At 45.5% G+C, this 22,983-nt stretch overlaps 1 protein-coding gene and 1 long non-coding RNA gene across 4 annotated transcripts in view; one reads left to right on the top strand and one right to left on the bottom strand.

The window, feature by feature from the left end:
* The window catches only part of CDK5RAP2 (CDK5 regulatory subunit associated protein 2), a 172,428-nt gene extending 163,060 nt beyond the window's left edge, over nt 1-9,368 (bottom strand). The window contains exon 1 of the mRNA XM_086683857.1: nt 9,165-9,368. Within this exon, the coding sequence (XP_086539983.1) occupies nt 9,165-9,223 (59 nt within the window). The 5' untranslated portion in view covers nt 9,224-9,368. The remainder of the gene's footprint in view (nt 1-9,164) is intronic.
* Nucleotides 9,369-9,618: 250 nt separating this feature from the next.
* The window catches only part of LOC147575023 (uncharacterized), a 37,603-nt gene continuing 24,238 nt past the window's right edge, over nt 9,619-22,983 (top strand). The window contains exons 1-5 of one of the 3 annotated variants that reach the window (XR_015242984.1): nt 9,619-9,699; nt 9,940-10,010; nt 10,191-10,232; nt 11,319-11,482; nt 13,819-13,930. This is a non-coding gene — a long non-coding RNA (uncharacterized LOC147575023). Of the gene's footprint in view, nt 9,700-9,939; nt 10,233-11,318; nt 11,483-13,818; nt 13,931-22,983 lie in introns of those variants that run through there. The other 2 variants (XR_015242982.1, XR_015242983.1) reach the window with 2 other exon arrangements.

The raw sequence follows: 22,983 nt of genomic DNA on the forward strand, positions 1-22,983 counted from the left end.
GCCTCACTTCCTTCCTGCCTAAAAGGAGAACAGCAGCTACATCGTTAGTAATTGGCAATCAAACAAGACACAAAGTGCTCAGCAAGGTACCTGGCATATTGTGGGCACTCCTTAAATGGGAGCAAAATACTGCTGTCACCATGAAACATACAGTGCTTTGTAATTTACAAAAGATTTACCATCGTGAGAGCTGCCCGAGAGGCCACGCGTTTTCAGAGGGGGCGCCACGGCGTAGATAATTTCAGCGGCCTGGCCAGAGTCACACAGCAACCAAGTCAAGAACCCAAGCCTTTTCTGTCTAACCCCCAATAATGCTTCCCCGTCCCAAGCTATCAACTAGAGACTTAGGGACACTCAGCTTGCCTTCCCAGCAGTGTTCTCTCCATGTTTCTAAATCCAAATCCATCCTGTTCCTAGGACAATTCTGCCTGATCACCAAATCGTGGAGTTGGCAACAGATCTTTGTGGTCAGAACCGAGCAAAAAACTGGAGATCACAAAATTCCAACATCACAAGAATGATTACATAATATGTGTCTGCTGTAAAGATAACTGAGAAAAAACTTCAGTAGAATGTGCCTTCAACTATGAAAAACTAAATACATGTACACTAGGGTCACCTCAAATCCTTCTTGGAAACTAGGTGGGCTACACATCCATTAAAAGACAAAGAAAAATATTAAAAATCCTCATTTGTAGGAAAATGGGAGAGATTTCCTCCATTTTAATTTTCTATAATTCTCCATTCCCTCTAATAAGCATCAGTAGAAGGAGACACTCCATTCTCCAAATTGAATAGTAAAAGTTCAAATCAAGTTCGACCACCACCTTCTTTGCAGATGGTGGCCCAGGGGCCCTAGGTCATACACCAGCTTACCGGTCAAGTTTAGCCTACGTCTGGTCTTACATTTCCAGTCTGGGTTCTCTCCACCACAGCCACTAACTTACCACCACTGGCTGAAACGGCCCATCAGTTACTCAAGCCAAGATCAACCACGGTTGAAAACTACATGGCAGGCAAAGCCAAAGAATTTGGTCTCAGACAAGTTTCCAAGAGGCAAACAATGAAGTCTGAAAAATGACATTTGACATCCCAATTATTAAAAGAAACCGCTATTTAATGCAGAAGTTCCTGCCTGGTTCCTGCCAAATTTCCACTTGGGTTTTACATACCCACTTTTAAAATGCTATGACTCTCTGTCATCTGCAATCTCCAGTCAGTTCTAGCCACCCGCCAGCTTTAAGTAGCTCCCTCTCCCCACTCGGATCATTCACTCTTAGCCTTAGGCCTAGGTTGAAATCAGAACTATGCAAGCGAAAGCAGAGGGCTGAGGTACAATCTTATCATGGTATTGATGGGGGAGACTAAGGCGCAGAAAGGGGAAGGAACCTCTTTGCTCAAAATCACAAGGGGTTATCAGCAAAGCAGAGACCAAAATCCAGGTTTCCTTGTGTCCGTGTCACCGCTAACCTGTGCCCGGGCCACCCAAAGCTCCCATACGAACATGGCACACGGTCAGCGCCGGTTTCCTCACATGCCAGATACAGCATAATCTAACAACCTTCCCTGCAGGGACACCCACAGTGAACGAGCACCCCACTAGGATGGGCAGCCTCCTACTGAAGCCTCACCATGGCCCTTCTACAGCAGGTGGCGGTTTTGAAGGCTGCCTTTTTTTTTAATGGGGAAAACTGAAACTCAGAAAAGTCAGTCAGCTGAAAAGACCCAAGCTGGCTTGATTTCGAACCCCATGCCCTTAATCTCTACACCGCCCTGGCGCCCCTTACACCTTCCTCAAGGAAGACATGGCGAGTGCCAAACGAACCCAGGCAGAGGACTTCCAGTGATCGGCACAGGGCACGGTCGCTGAGGCTGCTTTTTATGGACTCTCTGTCGAGCAAATGAAGAGACGCTCACCTGTGCTTCACCACCTCGCCCTCCCGTCTTGGTCCTACCGCCACCCAAAAGGGACAGTCACTTTCTGTGCTGTATGTGGCAGCAGGCACCGTCCATTCACACCACAAGACCCAACAAGGTCTAGAGGACTAAGCGTCTCGTTGATAAGGCGTTGGGAGAGCTGGGAATAGAACCGGGCATCACATTCAGAAAACAATTACAGCAGGTGCACCTCTGTCTGCCTCTTGACAACCCACTTCTCGTTACGTGTTATATATTCTTAGAGAAGAAATATATAAATACAGAAAATACAGACAAAAGAAGACATACAGGTGGCCGATGGGCACATGAAAAGATGCTCGTCACCACTCATCATCAGGGGAGGTGCAAATCAAAACCACAATGAGGTCTCACCTCCCACCTGTCAGAATGGCTACAATCAAAGAGAAAAGAAGTAAGTGTTGGCAAGGACGTGGAGGAACAGGAACCCTCATGCACTGCTGGTGGGAGTGCAAACCAGTACAGCCACTGTGGGAAACGGTATGGAGGTTCCTCAAAAAATTACAACTAGAGGGGCTCCTGGGTGGCTCAGTCGGTTAAGCATCCGACTTCGGCTCAGGTCATGATCTCACGGTCCATGGGTTCGAGCCCGGCATCGGTCTCTGTGCTGACAGCTCGGAGCCTGGAGCCTGCTTCGGATTCTGTGTCTCCCTCTCTCTCTGGCCCTCCCCTGCTCATGCTCTGTCTCCCTCTCAGTCAAAAATAAATAAGCATAAAAAAATTTTTTTTCTTGGGGCGCCTGGGTGGCGCAGTCGGTTAAGCGTCCGACTTCAGCCAGGTCACGATCTCGCGGTCCGTGAGTTCGAGCCCCACGTCGGGCTCTGGGCTGATGGCTCAGAGCCTGGAGCCTGTTTCCGATTCTGTGTCTCCCTCTCTCTCTGCCCCTCGCCCGTTCATGCTCTGTCTCTCTCTGTCCCAAAAATAAATAAACGTTGAAAAAAAAAAAAATTTAAAAAAAAAAATTTTTTTTTCTTAATAAATAAACATTTTAAAAAACTTTTTAAATTAAAATTAGAATTACAACATGACCCAGTAATCCCACTACTGGACATTTACCCAAAGAAAACGAAAACACTAACTTGAGAAGATGCACCCCTATGTTTATCGCAGAATTATTTACAATAGCCAAAGATATGGCAGCAGCCCAAGTTCCCCTTGAGAGATGGATAAGGAAGATAAGGTCTATACATACAATGGACTATTCTCAGCTGTATAAAAGAATGAGATCTTGACACCGTAAGAACAGGGATGGACCTAGAGGGTATCACGCTCTGTGAAATAAGTCAAAGTAAGACGGATACCATACCGTTTCGCTTATATATAGAAGCTAAAAAACAAAACAAACAAAAAAGCAGAAACGGACCCATAAACACAGAGAACAATCCGGTAGCTGTCAGAGGAGAAGGGGTAGGAGGAAGGGGCATATGGATGAAGGGAGTGGAAGGAAAAAAAAATACCGACCAGCCTAAAGCTCTGGACTATTCCTCTTAGTAGCCCCCTCCTCAGAGGTAACGACTCCCCATCATAGCCCCGTCCTAACAGGTAACCACTGTTGTCAGCAAGACAAGCTTCCTTCCAGGCCTTTTTCTATGCACTTGCAAACATAGGGACATCGTTTTTTGTGTGTGGCTTAAAAGCAAAACGAATACAATCAAACTGTGTGTCTTATTCTGCAGCATCTTTTCTTTATGTGTCCTGAAGATGTTTTCATGACCGTACAAACAGATCTACCTTCATGCTTTAACTCCCACAAAGCATTGAACAGCAGTGTTTTTCAAACTTTACTGACCATGACCCATAGACGGAAATATATTAGCCTTGATTCTTGAAGTGCTTTCCATTCTGTACTGTTCTGTTTTTTTAATTCTGGCTGCAACTTACTAAATTGAATTTCATGAGCTGTCAATGGGTCACAGTCTGAAATACACTTTGGAAAGGATGTGTGTTTACCCGATCCCCTGACGGTAATTCAATTTGTTTCCTACTTGTTCCTTTTACAAACAATGCTTTATGAATATCCTCATACAGGTCTCCCTGTGCACATGCATGAGAATTTCTCTAAGGTAAAAAGGAGTGGAATTGCTAGGTCAAAATATATTCACGTATTTTGAAGGGGCAAAGGATTTGAAAAGACAGTGGACCCTTGAACAACACAAGTAGCACTGCGCAGGTCCACTTATACGGGGTCGTTTTCAATAAATACCGAACAGTACCGTAAATGTATTTTCTCTTCATTGTGGTTTTAATAACATTTTGTTTTCTCTAGCTTACTTTACTGTAAGAATACAATATATAATACATATAACACACAAAGTATGTGTTAATTGACTGTATAAGTTATGACTAAGACTTCCAGTTAACAATAGGCCATTAGTAGTTAAGTTTTGGGGGGAGTCAAAAGTTACAAGTGGATTTGCCATTGGGTGGGACATCGCACCCCCAACCCCCATGTTGTTCAAGGGTGAACCGTATACAAGCGGCTAAAGAAAGCATAAGAAAAACTGTCCAGCATCATTAGTCGTTAGGGAAATGTAAACCGATACCACAGTGAGATATCGTGTCACGCCCCCAAGGATGGCCACGATCAAACGACAGACCAGAAGTGTCCACAAGGCTGTGAAGATATAAGAGCCTTCATACACTGCTGGTGGGAGCATAAAAAGGTGCAGCCCCTTTGGAAAAGTGTTGGACAGTTCCTCCAAATGTCGAACATACGCGGAGTTAACACATGACCCAGCCATTCTATCCCCAGATATATGCCCACGAGAAACAACACAGGCCCACACAAAAACCGGTGCACAAACGTCTGTAGCAACAATATTCACAACAGCCAAAAAAGCAGAAACCACCCAAATGTCATCAACCAATGAATGAGTGAGGAGGTGGGGTTAGATGAAGGCAGGAGGGTGGCGCCCCCAGGAATGGGATTTGTGCCCTCACAAGGGTTCCTCTTCCTCTCTCTGCTCTCCGCCACGTGTGGAGAGGCGGTGAGAAGTCAGCAGTCTACAACCCGCAAGAGGGCTCTCACCAGAACTCAACCATGCTGGCACTCTGACCCTAGGACTTCCAGTCTCAGAAACTGGAGAAATAAATTCTGTTGTCCGTACATGGCCCAGTCTACGGCATTTTTGTTACAGCAGCCCAAGCTAAGACGGGGAGTGACGGCTGATGGGCGGGCACGGGGTTTCTTTTTCAGACGATGAAACCATTCGGAAATGAGATCAGGGTGATGATGGGACAATTCCGTAAATATACTGAAAATCACTGAACGGTGTATTTTAAGTGGGTGAACTTTATGGCATACAAACTGTATTTCAATACAGTGGTTTTTGAAAAACACACATGGGCACATCTTTGACACCAAATTGTGTTCCAGAAAGTCTACCAGTGGACACACTGTGTGTGCGCTCTTTCACAGCTATTACAAAGGAGCATTTCACTACTAAACATGGAGCCTGTATTTACATGGTATTTATCTTTTTAGAGAGTGAACAAAACCGACTCATTCAACAAACATTTGTTGATCCTCTCCTATGTGCCAGACGCGGTTCTAGGTCTGAAGACACAGTCGGGATCAAGCCAGACATGCTCCCGGCCCTTACTCAGCTTATACTGGGGACTGGGAACAGGTTCCTCACACTGGGAACGCGATCCAAGATCAGCCTCGGATCAAGCCTTCAAACCTTCACCTCAATTTCATTCCACCATCTTCCTTTTCCACCTCCTGCCACAGAAGTCCATGAAGGCATTCTCTGCCTGACAAAGTACAACTGTGCACAAACTTACAGGAAAACATTTCCTTTCAGTCTGCCCCTAACCAGACAGCAAGCACTTAATGGTCATGCACTGAAGGAACCTACAGATGAACAAGCCTGGGCCCAGGCCTTAGGAAGCTCACAGTTAGAGAGAGGAAGAACCCTGGGCATAAAAACAAAGGGACAAATCCAGGGTCGTGGGCACCGAGGATTCTGTCCAGGAAACAGTGCGATGCCGTAACAGTCAAACAAAAACAGCTAACATTTCATGCACCCCCAGTGGGTCTCAGGCACATAATCCATACGACCTGGCTCCATCCACATGGTCACCCAATAAATAGATATTATCACTGAAGACAAACTCAGTCTCAGAAGGGTTAAGTGCACTACGAAAGTAACTCGGCTAGTAACTGGGGGAAGCAGGACTCAGAACCAGTCATCCTGAGTACAAAGCCCGGTTTCTTTCGACCCGGGCAGGACTTAATCAAGGGCCTTAGCTTGGGCAAGGTTCCCGGGCCTGGGATGGGAGCCTGACTCTCAAGGGGCTGGAGCTCTCTGGGGCACCCACAGGTGACCAGGTTTGGAGAGAATGACACACACTGACCTGATTCAACAAAAGCCTGAGGACAACCTGGACTTCGGTTTAGTCTCTAAAACTGGGGCTTGGAAATTACCAAGCAGAAGGGTGCTCATATTAGAATAAAAAGAGGAGATTTTATCCCAGGGTTTTTCTCTTGTTCCGTGACCATCTAATGGAGAAGCTACCTGTCTCAGGACACTTCGGCCGCTCTTTCAGGGCCGGTCCAAGTGCCAGTAGTCTCTCGATCATGTGCTTTTCTGTGGGACCCCAGACCATCCACCTCACCTCTCTGAGCCTCAGTGTGCCCACCTGTAAAAAGAGGATAAAACTGTCACCTCCCATTTATGTACCTGATACCAGCTGGGGAAGTGGAGTCACGAAGATGAACAAAACACAGCCCCTGCTCTCAAACAGGCCAGAGTCTAATCAGGGGGACAGACACGTCGCAGTCATACCTGCACCGCCCAGGGCAGGAGCCACCAGCCACAGGTATCTGCTGAGCACGTGAAATGTGGTTAATCCAAATCAACAAGTACTGTTAAGTGCGAACTGCATATCGGATTTCAAAGGCTTTGTAACATAAAAGGGAATGTAAGATATTCCATTAATAACTTTGTTATTGTTTGCGAGTTAGAATGGTAATACACGGAAATATTGGGTTAAATAAAATATATTACTAGAAGTAATTTCACTCGTTTCTCTTTTACCTTTTCTCATCGTGGCTGCTGGAAAAGTTTAAATTACATACGTGGCTCACGATGTATTTCTACCGAGCAGCGTCAGTCAATAAAACTCAGTGAGGTCAATAAGGACAGGGACTGGGGTCAGTGATGGTCGTGGGGGCTGGAAGCGTGCAGAGGGCTGGGGCGGGGGGGGGGGGGGGGGGGGGAGGCGTGGCATTGAAATCTAACTGAGACCTGAAAAATAAGAGGCTTTAATAAGGCAAAGGGGAGCAGGGAAGGCACCCCGGGCAGCAGGAAGAGTGAGTACACGGGCCCAACAGTAAGAAAGAACAAGGCAAGGCCATTTGTGACAAAGGGTTTGGCAACCAGGCAGAGGGTAGTGTTTGGGGAGGAGACAGGGAGGGACAGAAAGGACAAAGGAGGTAGTGAGGTCAATGGGGCCAGGCTAATGAAGGACCTTGGAAGCAACATTAAAGTACTTCACCCTGAGGGGCGTGGGGAACCAGGGAGGGTCTGAAGCAGGGAAGAGATTAGTCAGGGTCCCAGCAAAGGCAGGGAGAAGAGACAAGGAGGAGGATCTGCTCCTCGTGGAGCTGCTGCTCCGTGTCAGACACCGGCCAAAGCCCCTTCAGATTCACCCATCTCACAGATGATGAAAACTGAGGCTCGCGAGCGAAGAACGAGAGACTTGCCCAAGACCACAGGGCTGTTAAACAGAGAACTGGGATCGAAACCCACCTGGGTGTGGGTCAGATGGCACTGAGACAGGAAGAGATGAGAGAAAAACAATGGACTTTATCTTACTGGCACAGAGAAGCATTAAACATACAACGCAGCAGACTGACTATCAGATTCACATTTTAAAAAGGCTTTCAAACTCTAGTATCAAGGACAGTGCTGGTGAGAGGTCATCCCCAAATAAGATTGGGGCGGTGGTAGTAAGATGAAGAGAAAGGGACTTGAACTACCACAGGATCCAATCAGGCAGGAGCTGCCAAGGGCCTTGCTCTGCGCCTGATATATAACAGGTTCTCAAACAGAGTAACCGCCTGTCCAGGTCTGCCCAAGATAGGACCGGATTATGACTGCTGTCTAGGCATAAATATTAATTGTGCCCACGTCACTCTTAAAATTGCCCCGGACTGCACAGTAGATAACGAGGGAACCCTTTCACTGAGGGTCTGTTGACGAAAACCAGCAGCCCCTCCCTGGCAGAGCTGGATAAACACTGCAGATTCTCAGTCAGGGCTCTCGTCCACATCCTTCTCCCCACTCTCCAGCAGGAGGCCCAGAAAACCAAAGGGCCCCAGCCCTGGAGCAGGCTAGGGCTCTGTCAGGCCTTCCTGCCAAAAAGAAAGCCACCAGGCCCCACCAGCAATGTGGACTCCAACAGCCTCTTGGGACAGGTGCATTGGGAGGCCACACTCAGCCCTTATTCCCCAAACTGTAGTACTGATGAGGAGGAGGAGGAGGAGGAGGATGTAATGGTAACACAGGATCATTTTTCAAGCACCGGTTCTGTGCCAAGCACTGGGAAGGCATCTTCTCTTTTAATCCTCATCCCATCTCCGTTGGGTAGATATTACTACTAGTCCCATTTTACAGACGGGAAAACAGGCTCAATCATTTTACCAAAGTCACCCAACTAGTCGGTTTAAAGGGTGGGATCTGAACCCAGTTCGGGCCAACTCCGGCCAAGGTTCTTAACCGCTGCACTTCACTGCCTCCGTCTTGGTGGCCACTATGTGAGCCGGTGAGCAAAGTCGGGACAAACCAACTACCTCCCCACGATAAAAGCAAACCCCCAAATCAGAATGAACCTCCAGTGCCCCCAAGGGCGCTGCCCCTCAACCAGCCCCCACTAATGGTACACCCCGAGGTCCCCCTCGCCACCCTCTTTCAGGAACCCCCTTACTTGACCCTCACACCCTCTTCAAAGCACGTCTCGAAATAACCCCACGGAGGTGTGAGGCGGGTCAGGACCCCTACCCCGCACCCCCGACCCCACACTCAGTACCAGCTGCTATAGGTGCTCGAGACACCTACCCCAAGACCCCAACCCACACACTGCCCCCGTCCGGAAGCCCTCAATCACCCTCAAGAGCAAACCCCCAAGTCTCCGTTAGGGTGTACCCCCATCAGCGGGAATCCCGGCCGCGTCACCGCGCCCCTGCAAAGCCCGGGCCGCACCTGCAGCCGCCGAGCGTCCCGGGGAGGGTGACGTCCTCTTCCAACACCGACTCCATCATGGACACAGAGAAGGTGGTGGCGTTGGTGTCCGTGGCGGCGGCGCCAACTGGTTCCCCCGGCTGTCGCGACCCGCAGACTCCCCAGGTCCCCGCCCCCTCCAATCCTGCTCTTGTTCGGACTCTGGCGGCGCCGCTGGAATTCAAACCGCAGCCGCCGCCATCTTTCCCGGCGCTTCTTCCTACGGAAACGAGGCGGGGTCATCGAGGCGCGCGCGGTGAAGCCGAATAGCAGGGGCCAGAAGCAGGGCAGGGAAGCGCGGGCGGGTGCCATCTTGACTAAGGGCAAGAGCACTCACACTTGCCCAGCAAGACTAAGGAAAGAAAGGCAGGCTGCCATTTTTTGTGAGGGCACTCAGGCCGAGGCCAGGGCACGCGCCATCTTTATTGAGGGCAAAGGCAGGCCTTGGTCCGTTAATTTAAGCGGGAGGTGGGAACCCAACCCTCAAAGTTCACCGACCCTCGAAGTTCCTAACCCAGTATGTGCTTCTCTAGAATAATGACCCCTAACCTTAGAGTCTGTGCCTCCAAAAGGCTTCCGCCTCGAGCTGAAACTCAGATAATCCCGGGCTACGTCACTTGAGAAGAAGCCTACCTGCGGAATCCCACCTCAAGCAGTCATTTGCACACTTAGGTTGAAGCAAATAAGCTCATCCTTTTGAGCCAGTGGTCGGAAACATTCCTCCAATCTCTCACCAGGGATCCCTTATTCCTTTTAGGGCTCAAGCGCACCTGAGATCAGTAAACTGAGGCCCAGAGAGAGGAAATGACTCTCCCAAAGCCGTGCACGGTAAGCGTGTCGACAGCAGCCACACCCACGGCTCCTGCCAGCTAGACCGGGGCTCTCCACAACGCTGGCTGCCGTTCTTAATGCACAGATCAATCACTAAACACAGATAATTTTGACAGAGCTGGGCCAGTGAAGTCAACCTTTCTCTCCCCATCTCAGCATTGCTACCTTCCTCTGCAGGCGGTCAGAAGGATCCTGGATGAAAATGACCTGAAAAGATGGGTGAGCAGGTAGATGGTGACTTTCCCTGTAATCATGTATAAGTCCTCCTTCTGCCTCAGTTTCCTCACGCCTGAGTGGAAGTGTACTTTCCCAAAGAGGCCTTCTCTAACCCCCTAACGTAAATCAAGGCCTTTCTTGTATTCTTAGCAACTCAGATTTTTCTTTTGTGGCAATCACAGTTTGCAATTATATATTTCTGTGTTTAAAAAAAAAAAAAAAAGTCTTCCTTTTGGAGCACCTGGGTGACTCAGTCAGTTAAGCGTTTGACTCTTAGTTTCTCTCTCTCTGCCCCTCCCCCGTTTGCTCTCTATCTCTTTCTTAAAAATAAATCAATAACAAGCTTTAAAAAAAATTCTTCCTCTTGCTCTAGCCTGGAAACTCCATGAGGCAGAAACCGTGTCCTGAATTGTTCACTGCTATGTCCCCAACACTATGCCTGCCACCCAGAAGGTGTTTGAAAACAGATGTTGAATGAATGCTCCCATCAGTCTGGAAAAGGGGGTTAATACCTGTCCTGCAAGGTTGTAGTGAGGCTGTGAGGATGATCTGAGACGGCTTTAGTAGCCCCGTCGATGGTAATCCCGTCAGTCGCTCGTCCCAATCCTTTATGACCTTCAGTGAAGTCTACAAAACCCATGGTCCTGCCCCTTCCCTCTTCCTTAACCAGCTCTGCACCCACCCCTAAATCAACAACCCCCGAAACAACAGCCTGAAAGAGAGAGTGGGCAGGAACCAGTCGGCACATCAGATGCCCCGGCCCAGGGAATGGGCAGTCCTCGACGCCTGGGACGGTGCTAAGTTCAACCAAAGAGTTGAGTGTGTCCAAAAGCAGGGCAGCTGGAGGGGGCAGGATGCCTGCCCTGGTTCTGCCCACTGACTCTCTGTGATCTCTGCAGACCACTCTTCCGGGCCTTACAGTACGTACATCTCTAAGATCAGAAGGTTGGACTGCATGGATGTCTCAGGACCTGACTGCTCTTTGTGTTTATTTCAAAGCCACAGAGACACCACCCATTCTGTTCCTGGGGAGGGAGGTTGAGTTACTAATCGTCACTTCCCAAGTGAAAGAACTAGCTTTCCATCCAGCAGATGAAAAGCGCTTGAGGAAAGAAACGAGAGAGGGGACTCACACATTTTGAGCGTCTGTCACAAGGCGTCACCTCGCTGACATCCCGCGGCAGAGTCCTCTGGAACAGGTGCGACCGTCATCACCGTTTTACCCACAGATAAGAAGACTGAGACCAAAAGAGGTAAAAATAACCCAGTCCCGGTCTCACTGCTGGTCAGTTGCAGAGCTGGGACTGGCGCCCAGGTCCCTCTAAACTCCGATGCCCTGATTATTTCCGGCCGCCCGTCTTTCCTATTTATTTTTCTCCGCTTGAGAATCTAGGAGGGAGAGGTGAGGTCTACACCCAGAAAACAGCATTTCAGTGGCGTGTTCACCGGACTCCTCTCCTCGGACCACTGCTTTCAGGTGGCCAGGAGGTGTATGTTAGTGTGGGCAGTGTGACTGCAGGGCTGGAGGTCAGGGCAGCCGGATTCTGACTCTGGAAAGTCCCCCCATGCATAAAATGGGGCAGACAGCGCTGGGCTCACATGGCTGCGTTTTCTAATTGGATGCTTTGGAAACTATAAAGAAAGAGCCTGTGAGGAGCTCTCCTTCCAATGAATACATCGCCCTGTCTAGCAAATGACCGTGTTCCTGGATGGTGTGTGCTAAACCCTTCAGTGAACCTGGAAACTGAAAACAGCATCAATTGACAACGGATAGCCTATGTGGGAAGTTGTTTTTCCCATGTTCACGGTCACGGACGAAGCCCTTTGCCCCGTCTGTGTCTCATCCTGCCCTTTCTTTCTGCCAGGCCTGGAGATGATGTCACTCCCACCAGCTGTTTGTGCTATCTGGCGCCCTCTCCTTGACAACAGCCGCCCGGCCACAAAGCTGGCATTATTATTCTTTGGGCCAGGTCACAGCGAATGGCTGGGAGGAAGTCGCTTCCAGCCAGATGTTTCTCATTAGGGTAGAACCCTCCTGAAGCTGTAGCAGTTCAACCATCTCATCAAGACACGTGAGCTGCCATTACTCACAGCAAAAACAACTTTGTAGCATGAATACATCCACGTTGGAGCAAGTGCCCCCCTCTACAGACGAGGAAACTAAGGCTCAGGGAAGGAAAGAGACTTGAAAACAGTACAAAACATGCTCCGCGTAGGCGTCACCCGGCTTTCTAATCCATTAACATCTTCCATAACCATGGCATAGTCGTCAAAAAAAAGAAATTACATCGATACAACACTATTTACCGCAGACCTTATTTAAACGTAATCAGTTTTCCCATGAATGCCCTTCCCCTGGCCAAGGATCCAATCCAGGATTCCACACTGCATTTACTCATTATGCCTCCTTACTCTCCTCCAGTCTGTGATAGTTCCTCTGTCTTTGGATTTCATGACATTGACACCCGCACGAAGTTCTTGTCAGTTACTTAATAGAACGTCCCGCACTTTGGGTTCATGTGGTGTTTCCTCAGGATTAAATGGAGAAGTTATGCGCTTTGGGGAAGAATGCCCCCAGAAGTGATGTTGTACCTTTCTCGGGGTATCAGGAGGCAGATGATGTTGACATATGTCTCGCTAACTGGTGATATTGACTCAGATCCTTACTAAGGTGGTATCTGCTAAGATTCTCCATGGTAAAATTATTCTTTCTTTGTCTTTTCTTTTTGTAATTAATAAGAATCTCGTGAGGTGATATTTGAGACTATGCAAATATCCTGTGTTTCAGCAAACTTTCAGCCACTAATTTTAGCATCCATTAATAATTCCTTCCTAAAACAATTATAACAGTGGTACTTGCCAATTGGTGATCTGCTATTTCCATCGTTCCTTCTATATTTTTTTAATTTTTTAAATTTTATTTTAGAGAAAGAGAGAGAGAGAGAGAGCATGAGTGAGGGGGAGGGGCAGAGAGAGAGACAGAGAGAGAATCCCAAGCAGGCTCCACACTCAGCACAGAGCTTGAGGCAAGCGCTCAATCCCACCACCCTGGGATCATGATCCAAGCCGAAATCAAGAGTCGGACGCTCAACCAAGGGAGCCACCCAGTTACCTCTCCTTCTGTATTTTTTTAAAGATTTTATTTTTGGGGAGGCTGGGTGGCTCAGTCGGTTAAGCCTCCGACTTCAGCTCAGGTCATGATCTCACAGTCCGTGAGTTCGAGCCCCGCGTCAGGCTCTGTGCTGACAGCTCAGAGCCTGGAGCCTGCTTCAGATTCTGTGTCTCCTCCTCTCTCTGCCCCTCCCATGCTCAAGCTCTATCTCTCTCTGTCTCTCAATAATAAATAAATGTTAAGAAAAAAAAAATTTTAAACCCAGAGGCTGGCTATGAGAGAGTCAAAGGCTATGGGGAAATGATCCAGCACCCTTCCCAGCTGCACATCTGAATATGCAAAACAGTAATAGCCGTAGGCAAAAAACAGGTAATTGAATTAATCAGTTGTCTGGACATTTTGCAGCTTAAAAGATGCACTTAAGGGGCGCCTGGGTGGCTCAGTCGGTTAAGCTTCTGACTCTGGATTTCTGCTCAGGTCGTTGTCTCACGGTTCATGAGTTCGAGCCCCGTGTCGGCTCTGCACTGACAGCGTGGAGCCTGCTTGGGATTCTCTCTCTTTGCCCCTCCCCTGCTCGTTTTCTAAATAAGTAAGTAAATAAACAAACAAACAAATATTTTTCAAAAATAAATAAATAGAAGATGCACTTAATGTGCATCCTGCAAGGATGTGGTTGTAAACTGCGGCCTCTCCCTTAAATGCAGTGACTTTCTATTGAGAGAGCTGGTCAGGACCAGGGTCGGAGGGCCACAAGTAGGTGGCCACTGCACTTACTTCCTCGAAGGGATGGATGTAAGGCCCTTGGCTTTTGCAAACGCCTTTCCCGCCTGTCCAGCAGGCCACCGGGTACCCCGCGTAGATTGTGCCCTGCTTGAGGACACCCAGCCAAAGGACAAGTGGAGGCTGAAATCTAGCCCCTGCTCTGCTTGCTGAGCTGTGGGTTCTGTTCCCCAAGAGGAACCCATTCCAAAGAAGGGGCATCCGTTTCTGACTTGCCCAGAGGAACTCATTGTCCACGTGGCTATCGAACCCTGGAATGTGAATGGGGGACTGAATTTTTATTTATTTAAAAAAATTTTTTTAATGTTTATTACTTATTTTTGTGTGTGAGAGCGAGAGGAAGAGAGATGGAGAGTGAGCAGGGGAGGGGCAGAGAGAGAGGGAGACACAGAATCCGAAGCAGGCTCCGGGCTCTGAGCCGTCAGTACAGAGCCCTATGCCGGGCTCGAACTCACGGACCGCGAGATCATGACCTGAGCTGAAGTCCGACACTCAACTGACTGAGCCAACCAGGCGCCCTGAGGAACTGAATTTTTAAAAATTTTACCTTACTTAAATTTAAACAGCCACTTGAGGCTGGCGGCTACTATATTCACATAGATACAAAACATTTCCATCGTCCCCGAAAATTCCCCTGTGATGCAGTCAATCTCCCTTCCACCTCAGGAAAAACCACTGATCTACTTTTCTGTCATTAAAGATTTGCCTTTCTAGACTTTGATATACCTAGGACCATACAATATGAACTCTGGCTTTTTGATAGCAGAGACTTTTAATTCTGTATTGTAGGGTCTATTATAGTGTCCGGCAGATAATAGGTGAGAGAATGAATAAACCCTAACTGGAATTAACGATCTTATCCCCAAAACTTTTCTCCTCCCCCGAGAGAATACAAGAGTGAGAAGGGCGCTCACAGAGGACATTTAACTAAATCCCTTGGATGTAGCGATGGATAAACTGAGCCCCAGATGGGGTCAGTGGCCTGCTTCAGTTCACCCTGTAAATTTATAGCAGAGCCCGGATTCCAAACTAACCATGCAGCCTCCACTGCCCTCCTCCTTCGGCAGTGTTCACTTCCCATCCATTCCCGTGGGCCAACGTGGCAACTCTTGTGAATCCCTGGGGGACCACAGGGATGCAGACAACAGGCCCCAACGCCCGCTTCCGCCTCCTGGGGATGCCACCCTGGCCCGGAGATCCCCCCGCTGAAAACCAAGAAACAGCAGCAATTCAAGTTAGAGAAGTATTTTGTTTCGTTCCAAATATACCTAAAACCTAGGAGTGGCCTTACTCCAATACTGGGACGCGGGTTGGTTCTCTACCCAGAAAACCAGGCACCTGGTCCCAGATCCAGTTCCCCACTCATTGGAGAAAGAACAGCCCTGGTTTGGGTGGGGGGAGAGGGGATAAGGCTTGTGTTGAAGATCTCTTAAAACAAAAGGGACGGAGGGAGAAACCATCATTCATCATAGCTATAGCATGTGTCGGGGTGCTTCCCATTTAAGGTTTACTTCAAGGTCGATGCAACCCTAAGGTCAGTATCATTCCTTTCACAGAGTAGGACTTTTACAGTAAGTAGGACTAAGTGCCATTACTCACTTCCCCCGAGGTCCTCCGGTTGTGAAACCTGCCCCGGGGGCCATATCGCTCTGCTTACTGCTACCGATTGTTTTTTTAGAATTCCGCTGAAGAGGGGCGCCTGGGTGGCGCAGTCGGTTAAGCGTCCGACTTCAGCCAGGTCACGATCTTGCGGTCCGTGAGTTCGAGCCCCGCGTCAGGCTCTGGGCTGATGGCTCGGAGCCTGGAGCCTGTTTCCGATGCTGTGTCTCCCTCTCTCTCTGCCCCTCCCCCGTTCATGCTTTGTTTCTCTCTGTCCCAAAAATAAATAAAAAACGTTGAAAAAAAAAAAATTTTAGAATTCCGCTGAAGAGATTTTTCGGTTGATGTTCCAGCATGCATCCTTTAATTAGGTAGTAGTAGCTAAGTAAGAGATGTTGCCGGTTGCTGAGGAGCTCAGCGAAATTTGGGCGTCAACTGCTAATGTAACCTTTGCCCTGGGTTTGCTGGCGTCGTAATGATCTCTGTCTTTTCAGACAAAAAAGGTGAGGTACATATTATGAGGAAATAAAGTGAATTCTTTACCCCGGCGCCACACCTGTCAACATCACTACCTTTTCATTTTAATTAAGGAAATTCGAAATATAACTGTCACCAAACTCTGATTCTTGCTCCAGAGGACAAAGGCCCTCTCCGTTTCAGACAATTCCTTTGGAGATTAATGGACCGTTGGAGCCCATACAATTTGCTTAATTACCCCAAAATTATTATCTCAACTAAAACAGACCCTCAAGAGACAACCATTAATGTCTTTATCCTTGTCTGGAAGAATCTCATCTCTTGGCAAAAATAGCTTCTTCGAATGAAACTGGATAATCCCCTAGCATGGTGATTAAAGATAACAATGGCTCGTTTAGAAAATGTTTGGAGGAAATTAAAAAGCTGAGCGATAGCCTGTTGGTTCTGCAAGCTACTAAGAATAAAGGCAGGAAGGGGAGGGCCCCCAAAGCATCCATATATCAGACTGAGTTTGCTTCCCACACAGTCAGCACATGCCCAAATGCTTGAGAATCTGCAGTCCAGTCTGTGGGCGAGATCTCTGCCCTGAAGGAATGAGATTGATCAGCACCATCCCACAGAAGGATACCTTGTGCTGTTTATTTCCAGGGTCACCCTCCAGAAAAACATTTCTCCTTGCAAGTGGCTTGGGGCTGCCCAAGATAACAGTTTGGGTTTGGGTTCAGGCTTACATTAACTCGAAGCCTCCCAACCGAAGTATACTCCTGTGTCTCCACCGTGTTTACCAGTGTAAAAACTGCAATACAGCTGATTCACTCATTCATTTACTGCTTTTATTGAGCTTTTGGGGGGTGGGGGAGGTGGGCAGGGCCTGTGCCTGGCAGTGGGATTAAATAGATAAAGACAGTCCAGCCGTCAAACTGAACCGATAACTCGATAGCAGAGAAGTATCATCAGCATCTTCTTCTTCATCATCTTTATCACAAATCAGTGTCGGACTTGGTCAAATGCTTTTTCTGTATCTCTTGGGATGATCATCAAATACTTTTTTTTTCAGTCTGTGTGAATTCCATTGGTTTATTTACAGACAAGCTTTGAATCCATGGGATAAATCCCAGTTAGTCATGAAGTTCTATCTTTTTAGTGTACTGTTGTATTTAATTTGCTTACATCTTCTTGGAAGTATTTATGCCTGTGCTCATGAGGGATATTGGTCTGTAGTTTTCTTGTGATGTCTTTGGTTTTAGTATCAGGGTAACGCTAGTCTCATAGAATGAGTTGGGTTATCTCCTTTTTAATTTTTCTGGAAGAGTTTGTGCGGGATTAAGTATTCTTTCTTCTTTAAATGTTTCCTAGAATTCAGCTGTGAAGCTCTCTGAACTTGGAAGGTTTTTGTTTTGTTTTGTTTTGTTTTGTTTTGTTTTGTTGGTAGGAAGTTGGTAAGTACAAATTCTATTCCTTTAATAGATAGAGGGCTATTAAAAGATTGAGCTGTTATCTATCACTTTTTGAGAGAGCTTTGATAGTCTGTGTCTTGCAAGGAATCTGTACGTTTCACCTAAATCATCAAATGTATTGGCGTATGTGAAGAGCAAGATAGAGGCACTTGTCAAACAGGAGCCTGTGTCAAGCAATGACGCCAACAGCTAAGGGTGTTGCCGCTAAGACCAGGTATCGCGGAGACCAGCACCTGCTGATGACACGCTCCGAAGTGACAAGCAGCAGAAACAGAGGAGGCCTGCAAAAGCCCAGGGCTCATTAAATCCCTTTAAAAAGAGGGGATCTTTGCAGCACACTGTCAAGACTCCTCAGACACTGACCCTTCTACGTCTGACCGCTTCAAAAAGCAGCTGCCACCGAAGGTTCTGCCTGACTTATCCCCCAGAAGAACTGAGATCCTTCACTGCTTGAACATAATAAGCAGTAAGTGCGGAGAGCAGACCCTGATGGGACGAGAGGCCTTATCTCAACTGCACACCCGCAGAGTGACTTTTGCCTTTGGTTCGCTCAACTTCCTACCCCCTGTTCTATCTTGTTTGTTGTGTGACAGGTAAGAGAGGTGGAGCTAAACACAGAGTGAAATGTCACTGAGTTTGGAATCCTCAACCTGCTTTATAATTATGTTCACTTTACAACTGAATAAAGCAGACGCCGAGGAAAGACACAACTTATGTGTGCACCTTCAGAGCATGCTTACAACAGTAAACGTCCCTTATTATCCTTTTAATGTCTGTAGGATCTGTAGTGATATTCCCTCTCTCATTCCTTTTTTTTTTTTTAATTTTTTTTAATGTTTCTATTTATTTTTGAGACAGAGAGAGACAGAGCATGAGCAGGGGAGGGGCAGAGGGAGAGGCAGACACAGAATCTGAAGCAGGCTCCAGGCTCTGAGCTGTCAGCACAGAGCCTGATGCGGGGCTCGAACTCACAAACCTCGAGATCATGACCTGAGCCGAAGTCAGATGCTCAACCGACTGAGCCACCCAGGCGCCCCTCCCTCTCTCATTCCTGATACTCATTGTGTGTGTGTCTTCTTTCTCTTTTTGAAAACCTGACGATTCTGGTTGAAAGTTTATCAATCGTATTGAATTTCTTAAAGAACAAATTTTAGTTCCATTGATTTTCTATCATTTTCTTTCATATTTATTTTTGCCCGTATCTTTATTATATCTTCTGCTTCTTTGGGGTTTATTTTGCTCTTCCTTTTCTAGTTTGTTTGTTTGTTTGTTTGTTTGTTGTTTTTTTTTTTTTTTTTAAGGATAGAAGGTTGGATTATTGATTTGAGATCTTTCCTTTTTTCTAATGTAAACACTCAGTGCTCCTAATTTCCCTCCAAGCACTGCTTCAATTGCATCCGGCAAATTTGAAATGTTGTGTTTTCATTTTAATTCAGTTTAAAATACTTTATTTTTTCATTTTTTTTCTTTGACCTATGGGTTATTTAGAAGTATGTTAGTTTTGGGGTACCTGGGTGGCTCAGTGGGTCAAGCATCACAGGGCTGTGAGTTCAAGTCCCACATTGGGCTCTGCACTGAGCATGAAGCTTACTTAAAACAAGAGAGAGAGAGATGTTAGTTTTAAAAGACTCCAGAATTTTCCAGCTATATTTCGGTTACTAATTTCTAATTTAATTCCATTGAGGTCAGAGAACATATTTTGTATGATTTGATTTTTTTTTTTTTTTTTTTTTAATTTGTAAGGCTTATGGGAGGATGCCTGGCTGGCTCAGTCAGTGGAGTATGTGACTTGATCTCAGGGTCATGGGTTCAAGCACCATATTGGGTGTGGGGCCTACTTTAAAATTTTTTTTTAACTAAAAAAAACTTTTAAAAAATTTGTAAGACTTATTTTATGGCTCAGCATAGGGTGTCTTGGTAAATGTTCCATGTGCAGTGGAAAAGAATATATATTGTGCTATGTTGAATGAGTCTGTGTCAGTTAAGGTCAAGCTGGTGATAGTATTCTATATCCTTACTAGTTTTCTGTCTACTTGTTCTACGCATTGATAAAGTGGTTGCAATCTCCAACTGTAACTGTGGTTTTGACTATTTCTCCTTTCAGCACTATCAGCTTTTGCTTCATGTGTTCTGAAGTTCTGGTATTAAGTGCATAAACACTTAGGAGGACCTGACGATTTGGTCTTTTACCATTAAGAAATAAAATGTAGAGGGTTTGTTTTGTAACCTTTATCTCTTTGATTTGTTTGTCCTAATCATTGGGCTATTTATACACTTCCAGGTCTCTAACACTTGGTTTTGTTTTGTTTAACCTTTTCAATAAAAAAAAGGTCGCCCGTTTCTCCCACCCCGGTGGGAACGACCACCGGTCTGTTCTCTGTTTCTATGAGCTTGGGTATTTTATTTTTAGATTCCGCGTATAAAACAGATCATGTGATGCTTGTCTTTCTTTGTCTGACTTATTTCACTTATTAGCACAATGCCCTTGAGGTCCATCCATATTGTGGCAAATGGCGAGATTTTGTTTTTTAGAGCTTAATAATATTCCATTTTTGCATATATCTACCACAATTTCTTTGTCCATTTATCCATCGATGGATACTTAGGTTGTTTCCATACCTTGGCTACTGTAAATAATGCTGCAATGAACATGAGAGTGCAGGTATCTTTCTGAGTGAGTGTTTACGTTTTCTTCAGATAAATAACCGGAAGTGGAGTTACTGGATCATATGGTAATTCTAGTTTTAATTTTTTCAGGAACCTCTGTACCATTTTCCATAGTGACTGCACCAATTTACCTTCCCACCAACAGTACACAAGGGTTCCCTTTTCTCCACATCCATGTCAACAGTTGTTATTTCTTGTCTTTTTGACACTAGCCATTCTGACAGGGGTGAGGTGATACCTCATTGTGGTTTTGATTTGCATTTCCCTGCTAACTAATGATACTGTGCGTCTTTTCATATATCTGATGGCCATCTGTACATCTTTGGGAAAATGTCGATTCAGATCTTCTGCCCATTTTTTAATGACACTTTTTTGTTGTTGTTATTGAGTTGTATGAGTTCTTGGTATATTTTGGATTTTAGTACCTTATCAGATATATTGATTTGCAATTATTTTCTCCCATTCAATAGGTCGCCCTTTCATTTTTGTTGATGGTTTCCTTTGCTGTGCAGAAACTTTTTAGTTTGATGTAGTCCCACCTGTTTGTTTTTGCCCTTGTTGTCTTTGCTTTTAATGTCAGATTCAAAAAGTCATCATCAAGACCTTTCTTCCTATGTTTTCTTCTTCCAGTTTTATGTTTTCAGGTCTTACATTCAAGTCTTTAAATCATTTCGAGTTGACTTATGTATATGGTGTTAAGATAGTGGTCCAGTTTCATTCTTTTGCGTATGGTAGCCTGTTTTCTCAACACCATTTATTGAAGAGACAGTCTTTTTCCCACTGTATATCCTTGGCTCCTTTATTGCTGTAAAATGTATGCGTGGGTTTATTCAGGACTTTATGGTGATCTATGTGTCTGTTTTTATGTAAATGCCATACTGTTTTATTATTGTAGCTTTGTAACATAGTTCTAAGTTGAGGAGCATGATGGCTTCAGCTTTTTAGTCTTCTCAAGATTGCTTTAGCTATTCGAGGTCTTTGTTACTTCTTACACATTTTAGGATTATTTCTTCTATATCCATGAAAAATACCATTGAAATTTCCATAAGGATGACATTGAATCTGTACATTGCTTTGAGTAATATGGACTTTTTAATAATATTAATTCTTCCAATCCATGAGGATGAAATATTTTTCCACTTATTTGTGTCTTCAATTTTTTTCATTAATGTCTTATAGTTTTCTTTTTTTTTTTTTTAACGTTTATTTATTTTTGGGACAGAGAGAGACAGAGCATGAACGGGGGAGGGGCAGAGAGAGAGGGAGACACAGAATCCGAAACAGGCTCCAGGCTCCGAGCAGTCAGCACAGAGCCCGACACGGGGCTCGAACTCACACACCGTGAGATCGTGACCTGAGCCGAAGTAGGACGCTCAACCGACTGAGCCACCCAGGCGCCCCTGTCTTATAGTTTTCAATATACAGGTCTTTCACCTCATTGATTAAATTTATTCCTGAGTATTTTATTCTTTTTAATGCAATTGTAAATGAGTTTGTTTTAATTTATCTGATAGTTCATTATTAGTGTAAAGAAATGCAACAGATTTCTGTGTATTGATTTTGTATCCTGCAGCTTTACCAAATATGTTTATTCATTCTAACGGTTTTTTTTTTTAATGGAGTCTTTAGGGTTTTCTATATATAATATTGTGCCATCTGCAATAGTGACTGTTTTATTTCTTCCTTTCCAATTTAGATGCCTTTTATTTATTTTTCTTGCCTAATTGCACTGGCTAGGATTTCCAATACTCTGCTAAATAAAAGAGGAGAGTGGACATTTAGTCTTGTTCCTGATCTTGGAGAAAAAACTTTCCACTTGCTATTAAATGTGGATCTGTCATACATGGCCCTAATTATGTTGAGGTAGGTTGCCTCTATACCCACTTTGTTGAGTTTTTATCATAAGTGGATGTTGAATTTTGTCAAATGCTTTCTTTGCATCTATTGAGATGATCATATGATTTTCAATTTTCTGTTTTAAGTAATCTCTACAACCAACGTGGGACTCAAACTCATGACGCCAAGATCAAGAGTCGTATGCTCTACTGAATGAGCAAGCCAGGCATCCCATTGACCATATGATTTTTATACTTCATTTTGTTAATATAGTCTATTCCATTGATATACAATTGTTGAACCATCCTTGCATCCCTGAAATGAATTCCACTCAGTCATGGTGTATGATTCTTTCAATGTATTGTTGAATTCAGTTTGCTAATATTTTGTTGAGGATATTTGTATCTATCTTCATCAGGGATATTGGCCTGTAATTTTCTTTTCTTGTGGCATCCTTGTCTGGTTTTGATATCAAGGTAATACTGGCCTCATAACATGTGTTTGGAAGAGCTCCTCCCTCTACTATTTTTTGGAAGAGTCTGAGAAGGATTGGTATTAATTCTTCTTTGAATGCTTGGCCAGAATTCACCTGGACTTCTGTTTGTTGGGAAGTTTTCAATTACTGATTCAATCTCCTTGCTAGTAATTGGGATATTTGGATTTCCTATTTCATCATGATTCTGTCTTGGTAGATTGTATGTTTCTAGGAATTTACCTGTTTCTTCTAGGTTGTCCAATTTGTTGGCATGTAATTATTCATAGTAATCTCTTAGAATCTTTTGTATTTCTGTGGTATCAGTTGTAACACTGGTTTTTTTTAGTGCAG

The sequence above is a fragment of the Puma concolor genome, chromosome D4 (genome assembly GCF_028749965.1).
Source record: "Puma concolor isolate L17-30 chromosome D4, mPumCon1.1.hap2, whole genome shotgun sequence".
NCBI lineage: Eukaryota > Metazoa > Chordata > Mammalia > Carnivora > Felidae > Puma > Puma concolor.